This window comes from Halichoeres trimaculatus, unplaced genomic scaffold, assembly GCF_033239565.1.
Source record: "Halichoeres trimaculatus isolate MK-OKI-2021-1 unplaced genomic scaffold, fHalTri1.1 fHalTri1_scaffold_18, whole genome shotgun sequence".
NCBI lineage: Eukaryota > Metazoa > Chordata > Actinopteri > Labriformes > Labridae > Halichoeres > Halichoeres trimaculatus.
The window spans coordinates 3,104,442-3,122,285 of record NW_027437196.1 but is presented as its reverse complement, the minus strand read 5'-3'; the positions used below and the strand labels follow the sequence as shown (position 1 = coordinate 3,122,285).

At 40.4% G+C, this 17,844-nt stretch overlaps 1 protein-coding gene across 2 annotated transcripts in view; it reads left to right on the top strand.

Moving 5' to 3' along the window:
- The first annotated feature begins 454 nt into the window (after nt 1-454).
- Nucleotides 455-17,844, top strand: part of LOC141807401 (cadherin-10-like) — a 61,728-nt gene continuing 44,338 nt past the window's right edge. Inside the window, exons 1-2 of one of the 2 annotated variants that reach the window (XM_074693387.1) lie at nt 455-754; nt 12,637-12,966. In XM_074693387.1, the coding sequence (XP_074549488.1) occupies nt 12,757-12,966 (210 nt within the window). In that variant the 5' untranslated portion in view covers nt 455-754; nt 12,637-12,756. Of the gene's footprint in view, nt 755-12,636; nt 12,967-17,844 lie in introns of those variants that run through there. The other variant, XM_074693389.1, reaches the window with a different exon arrangement.

Sequence of the window (17,844 nt, the reverse complement as noted above, 5' to 3'; positions counted from 1 at the left end):
TTAGATGGGGCCGATTGCTTTAGACATCAAACATCACACGGCGATCCGTCACAGCAGCCTCTTATGCAAAAAGCCTTTCTGGATGCATCCACAGAAAGAGAAAACACACACTCTCTGTGTTTTCTCCAAGCGTCCACCCTCCTGTTCCTCCACTGCACAGTCAACTGATGCTCACTGGGATGTAAGGGCACAGTTCCCTCCCTCCCTTCTTCCTCCTTTTCTTTTTTCTCCTCCTTTTCTTTCTTTCTGTCTTTTCTTTATCGCTAACTTGTGAATGGCAGCCAATCAGGGACAGAGTCGCCTCAGCTTCAGCCTCGGTGACATCCACCGCCAGAAGTGATGCACTGCTAGAGAGAAAGGGAGGAGGGAGGAGGAGGGAGGGGGGAGGGGAGGAGAGAAGGAGAGAGACAGAGATGAGAGAAAGAAAGAAAGTGTAGAGGAGGGAAAGGGAGAGGAGCCAGAGAGCAGGGAGGAGAAACGGAGCGAGGGAGGGCAGAGAGAAAGAGAGGAGCACAGAGCGAGGGAGGGAAGCAGCCAGGAGTCTCACACACACACACGCACACACACTCACTCACTCACACACACACACACACACTCCCATACACATTCGCACCAGCTGTGCTGTTGTCAGTCTTGGAATGTAAGCACTGCCGTGAGGAGTCAGATTCTCTGCCGCTAAGCACTGCTAAGGAGTAGGAACAGAGCCGCCGCGCACTCCCTGACACAGATGGATGCTAAGCCGTGAAAACCAAAGGTAAGGGCTTTTTCTGATTAATGTTTCAGGATATATTTGTATTTTTGTCTGCCTCCAGACTCCGGGGGATGATTTGCTTCTTGCACTGTGACAGAGGCAGACGGATGCAGCAGTGTGGATAGCTCTTGGAGGAAAAAAAAAAAAAAAAGTGTTGCAACTTCAAAGAGGTAGATAAATCCAGTGAAGTGGGCGGTAATTAGATTTGATGTCCAGTGGAAGGATTAGAAGTTGTCTTCTTAATTTGTTTTAGTGAAGGATGTTGCCTGAGAAGAAATGAATCAAAGTATCTGGATCTCTAAGATTCGCGCCTGTAATTTATTTCAAGAATAAAAAAAATGAAACAAAAATGTTTTAAAGTATTTTTTGCATCTGTTTCTACCACCTGTCACATCCTGCATATGTAACTTACCCTACAATTAAAGGCTCACTCTGCGATTTTATAAACTTTATGACTCATTCAAACTGTGCATGTAACTCCCATGATTCCTCACCATGCACCTGCACATGCATGTGTCTGTATATCTTTATATATAAGTGCACATGTGCTTTTTCTAAATGAGTGTCTTTGAGAGTCTCTGCACCTGTTCAAAGGCTCCCTACATGTGTCTGAGTTTGTGTGTGTGAGAGCTGAGGCAGTGATGGCGAATCACACTTTGTGGGCAGATTTGATGGGGAGGCAGTGTAGCGTTCATATCTGAAGAAAAGAGAAAAAAAAAAAGAAGAGAGAGAAGAAAAAAAAAACATGGAGGTGTTTATCGCTGCATTCAAGCAGCGCGGCGAGTGCACCCGGCAGTGTTGCCGAGTACGTACATGTGCATATCCTCCACAAGCACAAACTTAATCCACCCCTCACTCCTTTTCTTCCCCCCTTCTTTCCTTTCCTTCCTCTCAGCCTTCCAGCCTCAGTCCTCACCGTGCCTGCCTGCTGCTTCGCTCTCTGACAGCTTTACAACCACTGGAGTGATATTGTAGAGTATGCTAGCAAGCTCCAGGTCACTCATGTAAAGCCATTATTGTTTAGCGCAAATTAGCGGCTAACAGGCGCCTCCTGAATTATAGTCAGATATGGAGTGACCTTTCAGTGTTTGGAATGAAAAAGAGGAGGCTCTCCCACACAGGCACAGAGGCTCTCATGAGCCTTCACACAGCTGGTTTTTGAGGATTAGGCATGAATATTTATTTGTTGTAGCATGTCGAGGAGGGAATAGAACACAAGGAGAGAAGAAAATGCAGGGTTTTTATTATTATCATTATTAAATTCAAGCTTATTTTAGTCCCATGTATTATCTTTTCCTTGGAAAAATCTCCAGTGAGAAAATACTTTTTTTTTTTTTTTTAGATTTTTAAGAATTTTTCTTAAATCCTCATAATAAAATTAAAATATTTTTTTGAAAAATTAAGGAGTTGATTTAGATTTATTTTCAAAGTCAACACACCCTTCCAAAAAAAAAAAAAAAGAAAAAAGAAAAAAAAAAAGAAAAAATCCCTCCCTCCCTGTTTCGAGTAGCTTTTCAACAAGGAAGTGTGCACTGTATCACAAAAATTGCTTAGAGGATTTCAAAACATGAGTAAAGCTTGCTGAGGTTTGCCAAAGACTGCAGCCGGCTGGAGACGTGATGTGAGGAAGGACTAGGGCTCCACCAAGTGGAGGTTTGCACAGGTGCTGCTTCATCTTGGTGCATCAACGCCCCTCATGCTAGATTTACACTCTCTCCATCCCTGCTGCTATGTCAGTGCCGGCGAGCAATCACCAGAGCTACTCAAAGTGCCAATCACATCACACTAGTTTTCACTCTGCTCTCGTGTGCACTTAGTGTTTGTGGCTGCAAAAGGGTCGTGTTTATGGCGCCTTAAACCACGTCGTGTGATGAATAGCGCAGGTACAGCTGATCACAGACTAATCACGACTCCACTTTTATGACCTTGCAACCCTCTGCTGTCCTCTACCTCTGTCTTTCTCCCCACCTTTTGTCCTCCTCTCTGTTTCTGTCTGGGTTCCTCCAAATGCAGACACTTGTTGAACTCGACAGCAGAACAGGAAGCTATAATTTAAATGCTGCTTAAATGCCAGCAGTTCAAAATTTGCACTGTATTTATGCAGTAGGTGGGAGGATGAGAATGGTCCGTGGCTAATTATACCGTCTATATGGACGTGGCTCCGCGCATGGGTTGAGATAACCGTGTGTGATTATCTCGGTTCATGGGGTTGGAATCAGAATCTGAAACACTGTAGGGATCCCAGGGGAAGCTGGGTCATGGATACATCTATTCTTAGAAGAATGTATGAGCAATGAATAATTACACAGAGACAAATTAGGTATGTGCATCGTTTGCAAGTGTTTGCACTTTGCAAGGAAAACAAATATGTGGGAAAGAGCACTCTGACTGTTTTTGACAGCAAATTACCCTAATATCTGCAGTAACTGATGGTATATTACTATGAAGAATTAAATTTGGAATCCTATCAAGTTATGTTGTCTTATTTCAGTAGGGAATGTCATTTTAGACTCAAACTGAGTCACATTGAACTGATCAGTCCAGAAAATGTCTTGTTTCAAGTTATTTAAAGATGAAAATGAGGTCTGAATTTCTTGCGACAAGTTTAAAAAATCTGCCAATGGAACAAGGGGAAAGTTACAGGGGTCTTCAACCTGCAGCTCTTTGACTCCTTTGCAGTGGCTCCTTGTAGCTTTAAGATAATATTAAAATAGTAGTTTTTGAGCTAAATCTTCATCCCATCTGTCAATAAAGCCTGCCACCGCTCTACTTCACCTCCTACAACATCAACAGCCCACCAACTTTCCATGCACCTGTGGCTAACCTCAAGTTTTACAGCCCTGGGAAGATAACTACATCTACAAAAAGACTAATCTGGAAGAAAATACTGATTTTACTAATTCTGAGTAGATATATAAAGTTGACTGACAGCATGCCGAATTAAAATACATGCTTGATATGAGGCAAGACCCATAACATCAAATTCAAATTTTAATTTCGTCACTTTTTTTTTTTTTTTTAATTTTTTGACATTTTGAAAATTCAAATTTATTGAAATTTTACAGATTTTTTAAAATGTATTTTTTCAACATTTTTGCTTTTTTTGATATTTTAATAAGTTTTAACCTTTTTTTAAGTGTCTTTTTATTTTATTTTTTTTTTTTCAAAATTTTGACATTTCTGCAAATTTCTGACATTTCAAAATTTGACAAAATTTACCAAAAGTGAAAAAAAGCTAAAACATCACATGTACAGTTTCATAAATTACAAAAAAAAAAAAAAATCTTTTGCCTGGATAATAATTCACTAGATTTTAACAAGGGTTTATAATTTTAACCACCTTAGAGTCTTTATTTTGACGATCAAGTGGATTTTTTGCTTTCCTGAATAATTCTAATCCAGGTGATCTGAAGCTAAATGCCTCCTATGAAATTAAAGGTTAGGCTAGACATTATTCTAGTTTCAAGCAAGTTTTCTTGCAAGTTTCTCTTTTTCCATTGGCACATTTGTTTTTCTTACTTGACACAATCAATTTAGACCACGTTTTTGTCTTGAAACAACTTGAAACAACATTTTTCTGGACTGATAAGTTTAATGGGGCAGCAGGGTGCATAGAAGCCATTCTATGAGATAAAACAAGACAAAACTAACATGAGCATAAGACCTAAAAGCCTTACTCAAAATTAAAAGCCATTCTAAAAAAGTGACTTTCAAGCTTAGATTCAAAAAGACCAAAGTCTGTGGTGGTGCGGATGTCTGGCGGCAGCCTGAAGTTAAAATCTCTGACAAAACAAACTGGAAGCCAGTGGAGAGACGACAGCACAGGGGTGATATGCTCACGTTTTGGCGTGCCAGTAAGAAATATCGCAGCAGCACTTTGATTGATGCACAGCAACCTTCTGACAGGAAAGGTAAAAAGAAAAAAACTTGCATAGAAATTGTCCTAAAGTCTAAGGAGGCAGTGGATCTGCTGCACCTGCACATATCAACACGTGTTTTTGCATCTGCATGAAGAATAATTGATTAATTTCATTGATTTTTATCAAAAAAAGAGAAGACTGAGTCACTAAGTTTTCTGCATCTTTGCATCCCGAGTTCGAGCTCCTAATGAGAAATATAAAGTCGACTCACAGACTCCTTCGCCGCCTCGTGAAAAGAAGCGTGAACCCGATGGTCACTAATCAAGCATGATATACCATCACGCAGTGCACTGAAAGAAAATAAAAAGCACTGATGTAACTAATGGGGCTGAGAAGCTGAGCTGAGAAGTGTCGGGGAGTGTTTTGCATTTTGCCCATGAGAGCACAGTATATAGGTCTCTACAAAGAACCCTCTATGCAACGAGCAGCCAGTAATAAATGAGGAAAGGATGATGTTTTTATCCACTCTATAGTAAAAGAGAGAAAAATCTCCCTCCATAAATGGAATAATGTGTCATGTTCAGGAGGCTCTGGGTGGAAGTAGGGTGCAACAATAAACGGGGCTAACAGAGGGTTATGTTTACAATAAACTGTGCCAAAGGTTGCAGCAACATCGGGAGCAGATGGTCAATTTAGGTGTTTATGGCCTCCCCTTGTATCGAGCATCATCGATTTATTATGCATGCAGGACCTTAGAAAAGGCTTCACCATGCAGCCAGACTCGTGCTGCACACTGCACCTATAATTATTGTCCTCCTAAAGTCAGAGAAGCCATAAAAGTGCTTGGTTGCAGCGCTCAGTTTAATGTTGGCGGGGAAAGCCTGCGTGCTCAGTTTTTTTTGGGTCTGCGTGTGCATACAAATTTCCACAGAGTAATGTGCAAGGCTGTGCTTTTCTTAGGAAGCATATCCTGATGAACAGCTAGTCTATATCTGATCAAAGATATTCTTATTCAGCAAAACAAGAATGTATAATTTTGCGGATTACAAAAAGTGGGGCACGGCGGGGCTTCTTGCCAGAGTGTGTCTTAGCCAAGATTAAGTGTAACAGCGGCAGAAAACACTTTAAAAGCATATTTAACAATTCCTTCCTTTTGCATCTCTGCTTTTACTGCCAAGCCGTATAAGCCGTCTGCAACTTAATCTAATCATAAACAACTTTTTCTTTTTTTTTTCTCTACAAACTCTGTGTTTAATGGGCTAAATAAGTTGTGATAATTCAGCCTGAGTCTATAGGATCTGGCAGGGACTCATCCCCTCGCTCATCCTTTAATGGAGTGTTTGGAAGAAGTCGAAAAAGACACACACTGGGCCTAATGCTTAATAGGCACGCCACATCAAAGATTAATATCCAGAATGCTATTAAAACTCAAGGACAGGCTGGAATGATAATTAGAAAATGCAATCACAAGCATCAGACTAGATTAATTGCGAGGCGGCATTTCCTGATTTCAGGGATGCACGTGTCACACTCAGCCCGCGCTATGGGCACGCACAGGGAAATAACATTAAAAATGCAGCACTGATGGCTCAGTACTTTCTGTCCTGGCATCAGATAAAGAAGCATTGTTATATCTCATATTATAGTCATCTTTTCCAGCTTTTTTTTCTCTGTTAAGGTCAGCTCTGGTGCACTGCTGCAGCTGCTACTGAGCTATATCCCAGAATCCTTTGTGTCTTGCTGCGTTAAGCCCTAATGAGTCAACTTTAACAAACTCAGGCAAGAAGAAGTATTGTGAACTTGGGTGGTATTTGAAAATTATTGCTGATTTAATTAGCTAAAGCTGTCTGAGTGACTAAGAATGATTTACGTCGGGATCTCATTAGCTCACTTATTTGATTTTCTATTCAAAGGATTACATTCATTTATATTCATCAATGGAAGCGTAATACTAATTTGCTCACAGTGAATGCCTCCGCTGACATTAAAGTCCTTATTTAAGAGCGGGCTGAACAAAAGCAGGAGGAATTGTGGAAGTAGCATGTGCCTATAACGCCGTACTCCCTCGGGGATTCAGTGAAAGCTTGTCGGGATAACTCCGGTATGGGGAACTACTAAATGGGCTCTATTAGAAAGAGAGGCAAGATTTATTAGGATTAACTTCCAAAAGAGCGTAAATTATGCATGCATGCCCAAATTACCTATCAGGATGAGTCCTAATAGGGACAGAGCCTCAGAGAAGTATTGGAAGGAGACCAATAACGCGAGACACCTTATTACAGGCACAAATCTGACACACAGAGGAGTGAAATTTGATGATTAAAAAGGAGGACGTTGTGTAATCAGAAGGGAAGAAGGACTCATCATCATCGCAAGAGGAGATGAAAAAGCAACATTTCTGTAAGGAAAGACGTGCACACTGCAAAAAAACTGAAGTCTTATCAAAGGTTTTATCTTATTATATCCGTCAAGGAGGTTATGCTTTTGGAAGAGTTTGTCTGTTTGTGAACAACATAACTCAAAAATTTACAAATGAATCTTGATGAAATCTTCAGGACATGTTCAAAATGGGATCAGGAAGAAGTGATTAAATTTTGGAGGTGATCTGGATCACCGTCTGGATCCAGGACTTTCGCGTATATAACTCCACCATAAATGGTTGGATTGCTTTGCTAAACAATACAAGACGAGGTCACCATAATTTCTGACAGATGTAAAAGTGCGATCCAGATCCTGGCAACATTCTGGATACTAAGATTCAGAATATGAAATATGTACTGGGTCACCATCATTTTCAACACTGTCTTATCGTACAAATCTGCAACTAACGCCAAATTGTAGCAAAAAGTCAGCTGAAAGGGAGTACAACAGTTAGCAGTTTCCTGATTTATCACAAACTTCAGAAGATGCAGGCAGCACTTTTGCGTAGGGCTGTCAACACTCAGACTCAAGGGATATGCAAACTTAATCGCAGGAGAAGTTGTCAGCTCGGCTCTGCTGTAATAGGCCACCAAATTAGGTCATTTGGCACGCCACAGAGTTGACCAGTTTGGACTTTAAGGCAGAAGGAAAAAATTTCAGTGTGTCTGCCTGACCCATACAATCTTTATCTCTCTTTCGACTCCTCCGTGTCGGCCTTGGTAGGCTGATGAGTGCCCTACTCTCCTGGATGGTATGCAGACAGATGCTCTACCCCCTCCCATCCTGTACCTGTCTCCTGTGAACTTGTCTCTGGATCAGAACTCTTCGCGGCCGTCTCAACGGCAATATCTGTGGGTGGGGATGAAGTCCATGGGCTTACACATACACACACATCAGGTCACACGACACACACTACCTTGGACTCAACGCCTTCTTTGGTTCAGTTACAGTTCAACTACAGAAGGTTGATGCGCACGTGCCCGAGTAAGGCTGCTTGCGCGCCCCTCCGTGGCTGAGCAGTGACATTTGTGCAAATCTTTGAGTTTTTTTTTCTGTTGTTATCATGGGTTTATATGCTGAGGTGTTTTTTTTTTTTTTTTCTCGATCTCGATCTACTCCCCCCAATGTTGTTTTTTCATATCTATTACAAAGGGGCGCTGGGTAGCTGGCAGCTCCTAGGTTCATCCCATTCTTATCTTATTTGAAGTCATTTAAAGACTAAAATTAGGTCTGAATTTCTTTTAACACGAAAAAAAAAAAAAAAAATCTGCCAATGTAACAAGAAAAATTTGCTCAAAACTTTGCTTCAAACTAGAAAAATGTCTTTATATAAGTAACTTTTCTCTTACAAGCAATTCCAACCTCATTTTTGACTTTAAACAGCTTAAAAAAGACATTTTTCTAGACTAGCCAAATGAATGTGGCTCATATTGAGTCTAAAAGGCATTTCTACTGAAAATAAGACAAAAACACTTGATAAGATTTCATTTTTTTAGTACAGTAGTGCAGTTTTACTCCGCTAGTTGGTTGTAAATTGAATGAGTGTGAACGATCTTTACAATAAAAGCTATAAAATAAAAATTGTACACCACAGTTCAAATCTAGTGAATAACTATCTGTAATTTATGAAACTCTACATGTGATGTCTTAGCTTTTTTTCACTTTTGATAAATTGTTGTTCAATTTTTGACAAATTTTGAAATTAAAAAAAAAATGAAAAAAATGAAAGAAAATAAAAAAAAATGTTAAGAAATATTAAAATGTCAAAAATGAGCAAAAATATAAAAAAGATAAATTTTAAAAAATTTGAAAAAACCTTGAAATTTCAAACAAAATTTCAAAAGGTTTAAAAAAACAAAACAAAACACAAGTTTGATATGATAAGACTTGCACACAAGCTTGTAAATTAAATGTGTATGTTTAATGAATCCATCCTCACCTTAAAAATCTGTATTTTCTCCCAGATGAGTCTTTTTGTAGATGTAGTTATCTTCCCAGGGCTGTAAAACTTGAGGTTAGCCACAGGTGCATGGAAAGTTGGTGGGCTGTTGATGTTGTAGGAGGTGAAGTAGAGCGGTGGCAGGCTTTATTGACAGATGGGATGAAGATTTAGTTCAACTAAATGCTATTTTAATAATATCTTTTACAGCTGCAAGGAGCCACTGCAAAGGAGTCTAAGAGTTGCATGGGGCCCCAGAGCCACAGGTTGAAGACCACTGGTCTAGAATAATGACGAGTAACTTGTGTCTTGTTCCATCGGCAGATCTCTTAAACTTGTTGCAGGCATTTCAGAGCTCATTTTTGTCTATAGAAAACTTGAAAAAAGACAATTTTCTCTACTGGTCAGGCGAATGTGGCTCATATTAAGTCTAAAAAGGCATTTTCCACTGAAAATAAGACTAAAACACTTGATAAGGTTTCATTTTTGCAGTGCAGTAGAGTAGTTTTACTCGTCGTGTTGGCAGTAAACTGAATGAGTGTGAAGCAGGACGTGAAACTAAAAAAGCTGCCTTTCACTGAGAGCATTTTTCAGCGCTGCCTTTTGCTCCTGTCACTAGCGCTCAGCTCCTTGAGGTGCCTGTATTCTGCTGTTCAAACACACTCACCGGCTTGTGAAGAACTGTTTGCGGATCAGTAATGCAACTTATAATTAGTGCAGCTCGCTCCTTTACAACTCAAACACAGAGGAAGACGGGGACATGACAGGGAGTTGTAGCTGCAGTTATTAAACTTCATTTGGCTCTGACATTCATTTAGCCGCTGATGCACTACGCTGATCGCAGACTTTTCACTGTGCTGGTTTTTTTATTCCTCTTAGTCATTAATCACTTCCATTAGTTCTGCATGCTTTCTTCTTTAAAGATCATTTAAATTTTATGACAAAACACACAGCCAAATATAGATCCATTTAAAAGTTGGGGTTTATAGTCTTGGACTGTTTTCACTTTCAAGAAATCTTGACTACTTGCTGCTGTAATTCCAGCCTTTATGTTTTCTTTTACTGCTTTTATGGTGTTAAAAAATGAGCTCTCTGAAATGCTTTGGCTACCAGAACATGATACGAGATAGAAGCATGAAAAATGAAATAGCCTACAGAGAAAAGCCATCATTAAGAAGGAGCAAGGTGATGCAATATTTTCATGATTGACTTCAATTCCACAAATCTCACCTGTAGCAACCTGGCTATGCTAAGGTGGTTTATGAGCTGTTACCTGTTCTACTTTCCTTCTGGAAACTGCAGCTTGGTGAACAAATTGATCTTAATACTGATTCTGATGGCTTCACCATTCTTTCCAGCTAGCTAGCCCAAACAGCATATGCTTCTGGCCAGGAAATGTTTACTTTAAGAATGTATGTTCTAACTTTTATTCACTTTTCAATAATTATTACATTTGTTAAGGACAGGAGACTAAAGCCAGAATCACACGAGTAGGTGGGGGCAAAAGAAGAAGGTGTTCAGGGCTTTGTCAGCCAAGGTGGGATACTCCTTTCTTACATGTAGCCAGTGGTTTGACATAGGAAAAGCTTCAAAGTTCAGTTTAGTTTTTTTAGACAGCTTAATAACAGGCGCAAACCGCCGGGTCGACATGGATCATGACATCATTACGCTGAAGCGGTTAGGTACAATTGGAAACTTGTGAATCTGACCGTTACGGCACTTAATGTGTTGTGTGTTCAGAACAAACGGTTTTAAAAATAAAAAAATGAAATAAATAATAATGGTAATAATGATGATAAGATCCCGTTTGTACCTTTCCTCCAATTTTCTGAGCCCCCCCTGTGGCAACCCCGCACATATTGCCCTTCTTCGCCTCCTAACAACATGCCCCCTCTGGCGAAGCAGGTCTTGCGTTGCCACTGCCAGCTGATCAGAGCAGAGCCGACTGTGGGCGAGGCTTTACCTTTCTCGGCGTGTCTTCACCAGCTCAGTTTACAATGCTAAAGATGTGTGGCTAACTTATGCTAACATCTATTGACAGAGCAGCGTTCAGTCATTAGCCAGTACAGGCTCAGACTAACCAGAGTTATTCAGATGACATCTCCCACTGTGGGAAACAAAGTCATTACCTGTTCAACAGAAACTCAGCTGTCTCGGCATCAGTCTTCAGTCCCAAATCCCTCTGCAGCTTTTTCCACTGGTCGTACATTTCTCCAATATTCAGTCTCTGTTGGCAGCTGTATCGCTCATAATTCTTCCTTGCTTCAGCCTTTTCCTTGAAACTTTTTCCTTTTCTTCCCTTCCCTGTGGAGGGTAACAGTAACAGCTTCCTGGTTTCGATCTTCTCTGGCTCCATGACGCCTTGGTAGCTGAGCAGCTAGCTAACGTGAGAGGGGTAGTGGGGAAGGACGAGGTGGGACCATGGGCATGACGGTGTGAAGCGAGGGAGACAGGGGATTGGATGGACTCAAGGACCAATCCGAAACGCACATGACATGCGCAGTTCGGATTGGTCAACTAGTATGCAGCTTTGCAGCGGATATACTGAATGGAATTTTTCGTTCTTTTTGGTCTTAATATTGTGTAGATTGGACCATAGGACCATTACAGCCCTATAAACAATGTTATTAAAATGTACAAAGCTTCCAAATCGTAGACCATAGCTTTAATGCATCCTGACAACAAGCCCCAAAGTATTTACCAGAACCATAAATATAAATATAAAGTTCTACAAGCACTGAAACAGCACAGTTTAAGAGGCCGGACAAAGTTTTCTTCATGCGTTTTTTAAATAAGGAGGCTTTTTCTGCCTTAAACTGGAAAAGACAGGACGGTGGATGGAGCCAGAAATGGCAAAAAGGTGTCACAGGTTGGATTGGAGCTTGGGCCTTCTACTCAAGGGTTTGCCTCAAGCTAAACCCTTGGATGTACTGGCGCCTCTTTCTGCAGTTTTTCTCCAGGATCCAACTTTTTTCAGGTTCAACATCTTTTTAAACTTTAATGCCATGGACCAGAGTTTACCGTGATGCTGCACACCTTGCTTTCAGTTATAGCTGATGCAATCTAGCCCCTTTGCAGCTACACGCTAGCTTTTTAATAGTTTATTTAATTGAACTCCTACCAATGAAGTGTTTAAGACACATTTTAAAGCAGATTTCCTAAATATTATTCAGTAATGGTCTACATTTGTCTCCTAGCGTGGCAGCACCCCAACTCCAGGAATTGACCAACCACCATCATTTACATCCATGATACAATCTTGTCTTTCTGTTTCTTGTACTTACACACAGGAAAAACTCACTTAACACATCGAACACACATCACACTACTCCTTATGCATGTTAGCTCTAATCTACCAGCTTGATAGGGTGAGACTTAGCTAGTAACGCTAAAGATAGAGGAGTAAGAGGTGAGCTGTGGAAAGCTCTTCAACCAGAAAGACTTAGTCGGATGAAACTCTCTCCAAACATTTTGCTGAACTATCCGATGCTTAACTTTCATGTCCTACAGAGGAGTCTTGAGATGATATTTCTTGTGTTTCTTTGCTGTATTCTTTGACCTGTCCCAGGGTTTTTCTCTCCTACCAGGATTTAGAGCTTACTGTAAAAGACGTAGATCTAAGTGTTGTGGACATGCCTCTTAAATGAAGTTTCCTCTTTTCTCAGGGATCTAAAGGACATCAAAGAGAGGAATACAATGCCTGTTCTGATGACACATCCTATCAGAAGCCTATTACCATAATTCACAAGTCATCCAGGACGTCGTCCTCCTGCTGATTGGATACCATGATAACCAATCAGGTTCTGCTCCTCCTGATGCTCTCCATCCTGTGGCCCAGCGCCGCCCTGCCTTTCACGCCTGGGAATATTGGGAATCTGTTTGGGATGCCGGAGAGTGATGGGAAGGTTCTGCAGCGCTCCAAACGTGGATGGATGTGGAATCAATTCTTTCTGCTGGAGGAGTACACGGGAACTGACCATCAATATGTCGGCAAGGTAACGTGTCCAAACACATTGTCTGCAGACTAATTATAGAAGGTTTAGCTTGTTGAAGAAGTGTTTGATGTAATTGGGCGAAGATGAATGGGCTGCCACGACTCTGGCAGTTACAGGCACAGTTAACAGGAGCTATCAGGTACACGGCACACTAACTGCAGCTTCTGCCTCCAGCCTTACACGGCTCTTTGCTAGGTTCCTATTTAATCACCTCGCACAAACTGTGAAGACTCTGATTCTCCATCAGACAGTATAAACAGATTTGTTAGGCAGAGTTGTTAGGATTATTTTATTGTGAAACTAAAATAGAAAAACAAGTGTTTCTTAACTACTTGTTAAAGTCAGGGCTGTCACACAGGCTTAAAAATAATATCAAATCAGTCAACAACACCAAGGATGTGTGAGTCATCCATCGAGAGAGCAGAAGTATTCTGTTGGCGAGTTCTTTTCAAAAACAAGGCCAAAGCAAAAATAGACTAAGGGCTTTGTTTCAATTTGGAAATCAAAAAATGTGAGGACAGGAGCACTTGATCGGCTCAGTCTGAGGTGGTTTAATGAGCTCTTTGGACGCCATGAACACCTTTTCTTAGAAGAACTGAAGAAGCTTTTTGTTGGCATGTTCTGGTCATCAATAAAACAGCACATAGATGTGACACCGAGTCTTTCTGAGGTCAGAGCTTCATGCACCACGGGTCGCACAGAATCCTAAGCTTTCTAACAGCCACTTCCCAAAATGACAACACGAACTTCACAGTCTTTAGAAAGTCTTAAATGTCCCAATTTGGGCAATTTTATCCGTAACAGCAGTCAACGACCAAATACAGTACAGTATATAAAAACATGGATATAGAACATAAATGACATCAGTTGAGTTATTATGGTCTATGTAGCCCACAGTGCAAAGACAAGCCTACATCTCCTTTAGAAACAGCTGAGGGAATGAATGATCTGAGGTATCTGTAAGATTTGTCCCTCTTACAGAAAGTTGACCTCTTTCCAGACGGCAGAAGTCAAAATTCAGCACACAGAGAGTGTTGTTAGTGGACTAAAGTGACCTTTGCCCTCTGACTGACTCCATCAAGCATCTACAGCCAGTGGCAGTGACTTTTTGGCAAAGTTTTAAAATACTCCCCAGTTGATTTTTATTAGTGCTGCTGAGGTTACACCAATTTTTTATTTATTTTTTTTTTTTTTTTGGGGCTGATACCAATACTTATTATAGTTACACTTTGAAAAAAAAATCCTAATAACCCTACATTTTTTAAAGTAGATTTTCTTTTTCTTTTTTTCAAAAAAATGTATTCAAAACTGTAAAGGTTACAGAAATTATCCGTAAAATAAATACATAAAAATAATAGAAAAAAAAAAATAAAAAAAGGATTTAATTTATTTAAGTATTATACCGATAATGATGCCCTACGTTTATTTATAATTTTGAATTTTTAAAAAAAGTCTTTTTTTTTTTAAAATCTTTTTTGCTTTCTTAAATCAAAGACAAATTGAAGTCAAAATGACAAAAAATTATCTGTAACTAAATTTTTAGCTTGTTTTCAAAGGGTTTATGTCCATACTCACAATTCACTTAACAATATCATTATTTGTATGTCAAGGGGGGTGAAAACAGATATTCAGAGCCAATATTCATTTGCGGTAAAAGTGGAAAAATGGCGTCAAATTTTGCGGCTGCATCAGAGCCAAAAATAACACAATTTTATTTATTTATTTTTTTTTTTAACCAGTTGTCAGATTTAAAAAAAAAAAAAGGTGGATGCTGATATGCTTCAAATTCCAAATATTGGCGCCTATAATTGGCCTGCTTGATGATCGGTCTACTCCTTGTTCTCATACAGGCACATCACTGTTAAAGTTAATATAGACTCAATAAAAGATGAGTTAAACTTTTAAAAGCAATCTGTCATCTTTAAAATCCTTCAGTGTTCTTCTAGTCTTGTCTCCTGCAAAACACGGTATTGATGATAAATGTGTGACTGACTGGTTCATATTGAGGGGCAGTAGAGGATCTTTACATCACAAATGTTCTCATGAGGAAGGAAATACAAACACAAAAAGCAAGCCCTCAGACACACTACATACTCTCAGGATGGACGTGTCCTCTTTAGGAAAGTTAGCCATCGAAGCTTCTTTTCAGAGTAGGGATGTTTAACAAAGGCTGTGATTCACTGGGTAATTCTAAAAGCATTAGTAAAGATGATTCAGCAGTGAGTCAGAAAAAAAGTTAAACCAAACATAAGTTTCGAGCTGGTGTAAGAAAAATGATCTGAAACCAAATTAAAGAAAAAAACATCTTCAGCTCTAGTTAGACACTTTTCTTCCAAAAATCTCCCAAAAATGAAAGTTTTTCAGGACAAAGCTCCTCTTTCACACCCACCCAGATCAGAGAGGTTGTTGTCAGCTCACCCGAGCCAGCACTATAAAGACAGGTGTGATGGGAGACGCTACAGTTATCAACTCCAGGGAGGAAAATGAGGTGACTGTCGACAGCCAATTTTCTCAGAGGAAGCTGGCTTTCATCACACACCTCATTCTCGGGAGTAAACAAGTGTCTTGTGTGAGGTTGAGTAGGGGGATATGACAACTTCTTTCCTCGAAACCATCATCGTGATGTGGTGGAGAGAGGGGAACAGCGAAAAATTAATGGAATAGGAAGAAAAGGAGGAGGAAGGCAAAAACATATCAATCACCAAGGCCGGGGATACTCACCTTGTTGTGTTATGTGATGAAGCAGCAAAGCAAATGCTGACTCTAAATGGGGCCATGCCTTGATATGTCGCAGACTGGTGTGTGCGGCTTTCCTCTCCACCCTTTGATGCTTTCCAGCTCCAAACTTGGGCACAATGACAGCAATCACATTCTCCAGCCCCCTTTCTCTTCCTGTGTCCAATATCAGTCACTATTAAACTGTCAGGGAGGCATAAGGATGTAATAAATTACCAATGCGGGGGGGGGGGGGGGAACAGGACAGCCACATACCCCTGCTGTCATATAGAGAGGAAGCTGCGACTATCTGCACGGCTAATTTCATCATTTTGACCCGGGAGTTGACAGCAACTGCCGGGAGAAAAGTAAGGAGGACAAGTTTGGGAAATAACTGGATACGATGTGATACCCATGATACTATACTGTATGTTGCACAAGATCTGCAAAAAAACAGCATCAGTGGGATAGAAAAACAAGAAGATGAGAAGATCTTACGACACTATTGCACAAGCCAAACAGCCTCGAGAAACTTTCTTTAAACTCTGGATTCAGGTGGGCACTGAAGAGTTTCTAAAGCTGTTCGGTTTACAGTTTGGGATCTGTGCCTGAAGGTAAGAGCTCGTACTTAGAGAGGAGAACGTGCCAGGGAGAACAAGTCAGAGGATGTGTGGTTAGATATTAAATAAAGAGAGCTGTAGACCAAACTTGGTTTAGAAGAAGTTCTTTTCTCGGGGTTTATTTTGTTGGGTAAGACAGCTGAAGAGGCAGGAAGTGTGGTGAGTGTAGAGCGGGGGAAACATACAGGAAAGAGGATGTACACTCTTTTGTATTCTCAGATCCATACAACTAATCTCTAAGACCATCTTGTCCTGCACTCAAATCTTCACTTTTCATAAACGACCCGTCCTGCTGTCTTTAAACACTCAAGAGCAAGACACATCATGAATTATTTTTGTCTCGTAAATATGTAAAGAGAAGAGGGAGCTGCATGGGACAGGCGTGTAAGAAAGGAGTGAGAAAAACAAAGTTTGCAAAAATCCTGCACACTGTCCAACTTGCAAGACATTTGCAAAAATGTGGCCCTAGACTTTCATCAGGGACATGAAGTCCAGCGCCAAAATGTTTGTCGAAAAAACAATTGCAAGTGTGACTGTGTGTATGATTTTTGCAAATTTCGATTTTATTAAAATTTAAACACGTAACTGTTTTTTTTTTGCAAGACTACTATGTGAATTAAAATTAAGGTTATTAAAATCAGGTTGTGGATTTGATAACATTTCACAAATGGCATATATGATCAACTTTTTGAGGAAATTACTGAAGAAAATAACCACTTGTGAGAAAATATAATCTCAGGTTTAAATTTTTAAAGGTGCAGTTTGCAAAATTTTGACTTGAATTATACCAGATCCAAAAGTGGCTTCTATTATGCCATTGATTGCCTCAGTGCCACCTGCCAATCAATCAGAGACACCTGCCAATCCTTTAACAACACCAGCCAGTTGCTCATTGGCACCTGCCAATTTTGCAGTGACACCTGTCGTCTGCCAGGAACACCTGCTGATTGCATGCCAAACTTGTCAGGTGTCATATGTCACTGAGTGTTAGGCAGGTGCAACTGAGCAACTGCCAGGCATCATTGTGATTGGCAGGTGTCATCAAGCATAATGGCAGGTGTCATTTAGCCTATAGCAGGTGTCACTGAGTGACTGGCAGGTGTCACTTACAGAATGGCAGATGTCACTGAGTGATTGGCAGATGTCATTGAGCAAATGGCACTTTGACACTTATTGATTGGAATGTGTCATTTATAGAATAACAGGTGTTAATGTGCAATTGGAATGTGTCAGAGCAACTGGTATGTCCCACTGGGTGATTGGCATGTCCCACTAAGGAATGGCAGGTGGCTCTTGGGGATTAGTTTGTGTCACTTAAGGATTTGCAGGTGTCACTGAGCCAATGGCAAGTGTCAACAAGCATAATGGCAGGTGTTATTTAGCCAAAAGTAGGTGTCACTGAGTGACTGGCAGGTGTCACTTACAGAATGGCAAATTTCGCTGAGCAAATGGCAGATGTCATTAAGCAAATGGCAGGTGTCACTGAGCAAATGGCAGGCGTCACTTATTGATTGGCATGTGTCACTTATGGAATGGTAGGTGT